This window comes from Gavialis gangeticus, unplaced genomic scaffold, assembly GCF_001723915.1.
Source record: "Gavialis gangeticus isolate Ggan-Ray unplaced genomic scaffold, GavGan_comp1, whole genome shotgun sequence".
NCBI classification, from domain to species: Eukaryota; Metazoa; Chordata; order Crocodylia; family Gavialidae; genus Gavialis; species Gavialis gangeticus.
In genome coordinates this window covers 202,366,078-202,373,316 of record NW_017728992.1, presented here as the reverse complement: position 1 = coordinate 202,373,316, position 7,239 = coordinate 202,366,078, and the positions used below count along the sequence as shown (strand labels likewise).

The window sequence follows — 7,239 nt, the reverse complement described above, 5'->3', positions numbered from 1 at the left end:
TGGCCACAGCTCCTGCTTTGAGGAAGCTCTGAAGCCTGGGGGATGCATGGCAGTGCCACTCATCCCTTCTTTTCCTCTGAATTCAGCTTGGGGAGGTAGGGGTGAAATGCAAGCAGCACTGAGCCCCAAGCTGTGCAGCCATGAGAAAAACAGGGGCTCCGACCAGAGCTTGCATTTATCAGTTGGTGAATTTGGAGTGCTCACAGCAGGGCTGGATCCAGTCACACTGGACTTAGTTTGTGTTGCACATAAGCTCTTGAAGCGGGGTCTGGCTAGGTCTCCTGCTTTCATGCAGCTCCAGAGCCCAGGAGGTGAGCACTGCCTCTGCTATCTGTCCCCTCTTTTCTCCTGTTGCTGAATTCACCCAAAAGAAGATGGGAGAGGAAAGGTGAGAAACAGCAGTGTTCACTCCCCAGGCTCCAGATGCACATAAAAGCAGAGGCTCTGACCGGGCCTCACCCAGATCAGCTGATGAGCTCAGAGCTCATGGCTCATGCGCAGCTCCAACAACAGCCTGCACTGACCAGGCAGTGAGCTCAGAACTCATGGCACGTGCAACAGCCAAAGAAGGTAGTGGGGGCACCCCCTTGTCCATTCCTGTTCTCACCGCTGCTTGACAGCACAGGCAGAGCTCTGGCAAGAGCTGCGCTAACATGCCAGGGAGCTTGGAGAGCTCAGTGCATGCACCACACAGCAGAAGGGACACAACCACACACACACACCTTGCCTCCACTGTCAATTCACCCATGCCTACCAATTAGTTTCTTGAAGAAAGTGGGCTGCCATTATGAAATTTAGGATTTTATCATGCACATGAACAAGAAGGGCAATTCTATTTTGGACACTTCCTATTTTTTGAGCAGCTGACTTTCCAATTGTGATGTCCTTTTATCCCAGTTTTTTTATTATTGCAGCAGCACTCAAACGGTAGTAGGCATTTTCCCTGAGCAATCTTGTACTTCTCTCACCAACCACCTAAAAGCCACACTAAACTCACGTGTGCAGTGCCATCCCCAGTCTTTACTTTGGAGGAGATCGGCTTTAAGGCTGTGCAAAATTCTAACCTTGCAACTGGAAGGCCGGTATTTAAGTATGTTTGAAATATCTAGATGGTGAAATCTGAACCCAGCAGGGTTCAGCCCTTACCACTTACTGATGCTTCACAACAGACTGGGCAGAGAGAATCTCCTCACAGCTGGGAGCAAAGGACAAGCGCCCATTCTGATGCTATAACATCTTTCGGAGATCTTCAAAAGAGCCAGTATTAGATTTCTACTGGCCACTAAACTAGAAGGGCTCATTCCTACCAGATAGATTCTTGAATGGTTATAAAAGGCAAACATTAGTCCTCCCCAAAAATTCTCACCTACTGAATCATGCACAAGCTGAGCTTATCCCCTCTCTCAGATCAACAGCTACCTCACACCCCCAAGAGAACCTGTGAGATACTACAATTAGATTTTGGTGTCCAAAAATATACCAGTGCCATCCTGTCACACAATTCAGTCCAAACAGTAAGGAAATGGCATCATCCAGTGTCTGACCCAAGTCAACTATACGACTGGGCAAAAAATTGAAAACTGGCAGCCTAGTGCTAAGAACTTAAATTCATATTTATAATTTAAAAACAAACAAACAAAAACCCACTCTCAGTAAAAATACATCCAACCAATGACGTGGGTGCTCCTGGTGATCTCTTAAAAATGACTACACCATACAGACTGTCAAAACTATTCAACCCTGCACTTCTCTTTAAGGTCAAGAGCAGCCACAACTCTCAGTGCCTTCCACAATCAGGTCACTTTTGACTCAGGCATGTAGACATTGATTTGGATGTCTACCTGCCTCGGAAACCATAATATTCTCACTAACAACTTTCAAACATCACGTAGGCATATTACCCAGTAGAGCAGTGGTTCCCAACCTTTTGTTTTTCCCCCATGCCCCACTACAGGGAGTGGAGTGCAGCAGCAGTGGCCCAGGGGCAGGGGAGCTCCCGGCACACGGTGCGGCTCATCTTCTCTGTGCAGCACTGCTGGCATTGCCCTCATTTGGGTCGCAACCCAGGGTTGGGAACCACTGCAGTCCAGCAAGTACACCAAAGATAATTACATGAGATTTTGCTACAAAGGCTCTGCAATTTTGATTCACATTTGCTTGAAAACTACAGTGAAAGCTTGCTTCACTTTTAGATTATTACGAACCTCCAACTGCAAATTATGTAACATCATCCAAATGCAAGACAAAATCCCTGCCCCAAGGAGCTTACAGTACATTTCAGACACAAGTGTACACAAATTAAACAGTTTAAAATGTGAAACAATATGCAGCTGCTATCCCAAGTTTTCACAATCTATCAAACTACTACAGAAGTCAAACAGTTCCAATCTATCCATTTAAGAACCCATCTTCATATCTGAAGCACTTCAAGAAAAGTTGTAAAATGTAAGTTATTCTATATCCCAGGGCTAGAGCTTTAAAAGGGTGTTACCAGGGGACTGATAACACAGAGAACCTCCGTTCCTCATTCCTTTGGGCATTATAAGAACTCCCAGTAATCACTGTAGTATTTCCTTAGGAGGTGTGGGAAGGTCACCTTAGTCCAAAGAGCCTGTTACAGAATTCATTTATACTCTTTTTGAAAACTATTCTCTACCTAGTATCTGCTTTCTTAATGATTCTCCCCAGAGAAAGACTTGCAGAGTTTTAGACCCTATAGGGAAAAAAAAAGTCTAAGAAAAGTATATTGAAAATCTGTTCCCTGCAGGTATTAATTTTGCTCAGACCTATACAAATCTCACAGAACACATACAGACCATATCAGTAACCACAACTGTTCACTCTTATTTTGTTACTGTTCAAGTAACTTTTGTTTTCAACTCCTCCTTGCTTCATGCCATAATGTGTAACTGGATCCAGTTTTCTTGTCATTCAAATACTCCCAATTCAACTGAGTCAGAAAATCCACATATATTTGTAAATACCTTTTTTTTTTCAAAACCACACACACCACACCCGATGAGGGGTTTTCCCCTCCAATCAGCTTGAGCAGGGAAGCCCCCCACCCCATCTTGCATTTGCACACAAGGAAGTCTCATTTAATATACTGTTTATTGTTAAACATGCACACAGTAATAGAAACCAGCTATGAAGTTGATTCAATACAGCCAGTACTGAGCATGACTACAACATATGGCCCATATTGGGCAGACATTTTATTTTTATTTTCATGATCCAGGTTGAATTAGCCAAATCCATTCCAAATCTTATGGACTAAGCAGAACTCAATCATTCAAGTCCATGTGGTGCTACCACCAGCAAGTATCCTCCATCCCAGACACTTTGGCTTGGGGATTCAGATTCTCCCAAACGCAGGGCAGGTACCCTACGTGCAGGCCCCAGCCCAGAAGTCTTGGGGTTCAGATGCCCCCTGAGTCTCACTTGCCCTCAGCCAAGAGGCCAAAGGAGCAAGCTAGGGAGAGAGCCCTCATTTCTACAAAATAGGCATATAGCCGAGAGCCTTCCATTGGGAGGCTACAGTAGACTCCTGTAAAGTGCCCTGTCCACAATGCATTGGACAAGTCTACACCCTCTACTACACAATGTCATTCAAAGTGATCTCAGCCCAGGGGACAGACCACTGCAGCAAACTAACTACACTTGATCTTGGCCCACAAATATACTGATAGAATCCTACAAGGACAGATTAGTTCAAACCATCTGAAGACAACAGACAGTACTGTCCACTACACTCAGTCCACATCAGTGCCAACTTTTTTCATTACACTACATACATTTTGACTTCCTCTTCACTCCCACAGCTGAGCTGTGCCTTTCTTTCCCATTTCCAATGATTCCTGTTTTTTCCACCAGACTACAATGCCTGGCAAACATCACCAAACAGGGGATGGGGTGGGTATCTGGAGCGCGCGCACACACGCGCGCACAGAGCAGTGATGAGCTATGGGGTCACCATGGCTTGAAACACTGTTGACATTGCTGGGGCCCCGGCCAATGAACTATATGATAAACCATGAACCTTTTGGCTTTGGATTAATAGATATCTAGAATACAAAGTATGCCCGATATTAATTCAAAGCCAAAAGGCTCATGATTATATATACATCCATCCATCGTCTGTCTGGGTACAAAAAGTGCTGCTTAATGGTGTGTTTATGGAGTACCTGTGCTAAAACTTGCAGCAGTTCTAAAAAAGTTAAAATGCATCAGTTCTGGATAAAATTAAGTCTATGGGTGCCTACAGTAATTTGACTATATATGCACATTCCTACAGGTATGCTTATTTCCAGGTTAGTGTTTTCAAATTTGCCCTTCACTTTTACGTGCTCAGAGACAGCAGGTCTGACAGTATTGGGGGGGAGGGGAAGGGAGGGGAGGAAGGAAATAAGAGGTGCAGGAGGGAAGATGCTGGTGGAGGGTGCTACCTGACCTTCCCTCCCAGATTTATTTTTCCCTGCTGTAACGGTGGGAAGGGGACATATTCAAAGCAAACCTCCAATAATTAGATTAAATACCTGGAAAATCATAACAAATTTATAATCTTTCCCCATATAGAATCTAACTATTGGGGGGGAGTTGTCTTATATTTCAGTAAAAATGGCATGGGTGTACATTATATATGATTTTTTAAAATAACTGACAAAAACTGTCTGTGCATCTCTACCTGCGTTTACAACAGTGACATGCATTATAGAATAGTAATTCTTACCAAGATAGGCAGTCCTTGAGAACATTAAAGTATGGATATCTGGAGATGACACACACAGCAAATGGCACAAAGCAGGCAAACGCTTTACCAGTCTGCACGGATTCCCAGTGGGCCTGCCCATTTGCTGGAATGCATCCATCCTACAAGAAAACTGCAGATTAATGTGATGATGTTAATCATGAAGTTAGGGCTGGTATTTTCAATGGAACCAAGGGAAACAGCCAAACCCCCACTAAATTTTGGTGAGATTTGGACATTTAAGTTCCCTTGGTCCTTTAAAAATCTCAGCCTATAAAATTATATCCATCTATTAAAAGCATATTTTTGAGCTAGGAATATCTATCAAGAGCACCGTATATTTCTCAAACTCATGCACCTAAAAGTATGCCTCGGGAATAAATTTTGCTCTCGGATATTCAAACAACTCCCATTTAAAATCTACAGTGTTCAATGAGGGCACCACATTACAGTTATTAGGAATCACAAGTCAAAAACCAGTAGGTCCGCTCAAGCCTAACAGCTCAGCCAAGTGTAAGATGCACATGTTTCTATAACCCACAACACAAGAAACTGACGTAGCTAGCATCATATACAGCCAGCTTTAGATCAATGAAGATCTATACCCTATTGCTATTAAAGTATATAAAAGTAATTTCAGAAATCCAATGAACTGGCACTGTTCTCAACATTTTCTACCCAAGAAGTTTTATTAAAAATGCTTATTATACAACATACTTGAATAGGTTGATAATACTGTGCAACAACACCGTACGTTCGGTTACCACAGACATCTGTGAAAACCAGGAAGTGGATGTGGTCCTCTTTCGATTCAGAACTTATATACAGTCCTCCTGCAAATAAGATGAGTACTTGTTATAAATATGTGCACAGTGAAAGCTGCTCGTACAACTCGAGCCACATCAACTGCTTTTTCATTGCAACACTTCACTTTTAATGAAAATATGCCGAACTGATTGGAAGCTTGTTATACAAGTCTAAAACAATTTGCTAAAGGTCACTGAAGTTAAAACATCATACAGCTCATTTTATATTTGTGATATGGCAAAGAACAGTCAAGGTCCTCTATTCATTTTCTGGGCTGTGTTTGTACAATTTTTTTTTTTTTTTTTTTTAGTAGATTGCACGTTCCAGTTACTCAAACAAAGCTACTATAAAGTTCTGGAGAAACGGCTACTACTCAAGCAGAAACTAGTGAAGAAATGTATGCATTCACAATTTGAAGGAAAGTCCATTCTAAAATGTAAAGGCAGAGAGAAAGTGGGGAAGGGAGAGCCTTTTTAAAATGCTATGATACATACTAAGAGAAATTCACTTTACAGCACACAAAGGCAGCACGGATGCAGCAACAGAGCTATAGGTGTGGCCACCAAATAGATAGTAGAAGCTTTATAAGCAGTTCTCAGTAACAATTATTAAATGAAAGCCACATAATACCTGGGAAGCATAGCTCCGGCAAGCCAACGAGGTCAATATCTTTGGGAACACTAATATCTTCAGTATCTGGCACTCTGTGGTCCACATTCAGACCCTTCACATTCTCAGCCTTAGGCCTCTCTTTCTTTTTCCGGAAAGAACGTCGTTTAGTTTTATTGACGTTATTACAATTTGTGGTAGTTGATTGACTCTCATCTTTGCTGGTAAAAGGAGGCACAAAAACTGACAGGACTTCTGGGTCAAGGGGAGGTAGGCTTCTTACTTTTTTCTGAAAACCCTAAAAAAAAAAAAAAAATCAAAAATTTATGTAGACATTTTTACTATTTTTAATTGCATTTAAAACACCTTCTTCCTTCTTTCCTAGAGATTGGCCATGTCCAGATGAGCACAGTCGTGCGGTATGGTGCACACACTCAACTGTTCTCTGTGCTGCAAGGTAGCAGTGCGGGGGGTATTTTTTGACCCCGGGGATATACGTAAAAAAAAAAAAAAATCCGGAGCAGCGCACACGGGGGCAACGTGTGCCACTCGAACCGAGCCTGGCTGGCCAGAGCCACACTCCAGCAACTGGCCAGGGTCCCAAGTGGCAGGATCCAGCAAAACACAGCCCCAGGAGGCACCCCGAAACTGAGGTAAGGCTGCTGGGGCCAGCCCAGTGCTGGCCCCAGCCTCCCCTATCTGACCCAGGGTAACCTGCCATGCACCAGAGGACACATGGCACAGGCATTCCCCAGGGACAACCAGCAGCAGCACAAGGTGTCCAACTGCTAGATGTCCCTGGGGAACCAAATGGTCATGCTGATGTGGATATGGCCTGTAGATTTAACTAAACTGAATGGGTCTTCATTTCTCCCTTTCCCTTGCCCTCTTTCTACAGCCTTTTTCTGAACTAAGCAAAGTCAAAGAAATATTCTCCAGTTGTCTTCAGGATACATTTGGATAAGGTGACCAATTCAAATCTATTCTTCATCATTTAAGTTTTATTGTAGCAATGTGGTTTCCACCCCCTGTGGCAAGCAACACTTTAGAATTAGCACCAATAGATGCCCAAAAAG

The 7,239-nt window shown here is 43.1% G+C and overlaps 1 protein-coding gene across 1 annotated transcript in view; it reads right to left on the bottom strand.

Moving 5' to 3' along the window:
- Positions 1-7,239, bottom strand: part of DENND3 (DENN domain containing 3) — a 104,194-nt gene that overhangs the window by 74,720 nt on the left and 22,235 nt on the right. The window contains exons 2-4 of the mRNA XM_019528219.1: positions 6,185-6,461; positions 5,465-5,580; positions 4,730-4,869 (exon numbers count right to left, since the gene is read on the bottom strand). Of these exons, the coding sequence (XP_019383764.1) occupies positions 4,730-4,869; positions 5,465-5,580; positions 6,185-6,461 (533 nt within the window). The remainder of the gene's footprint in view (positions 1-4,729; positions 4,870-5,464; positions 5,581-6,184; positions 6,462-7,239) is intronic.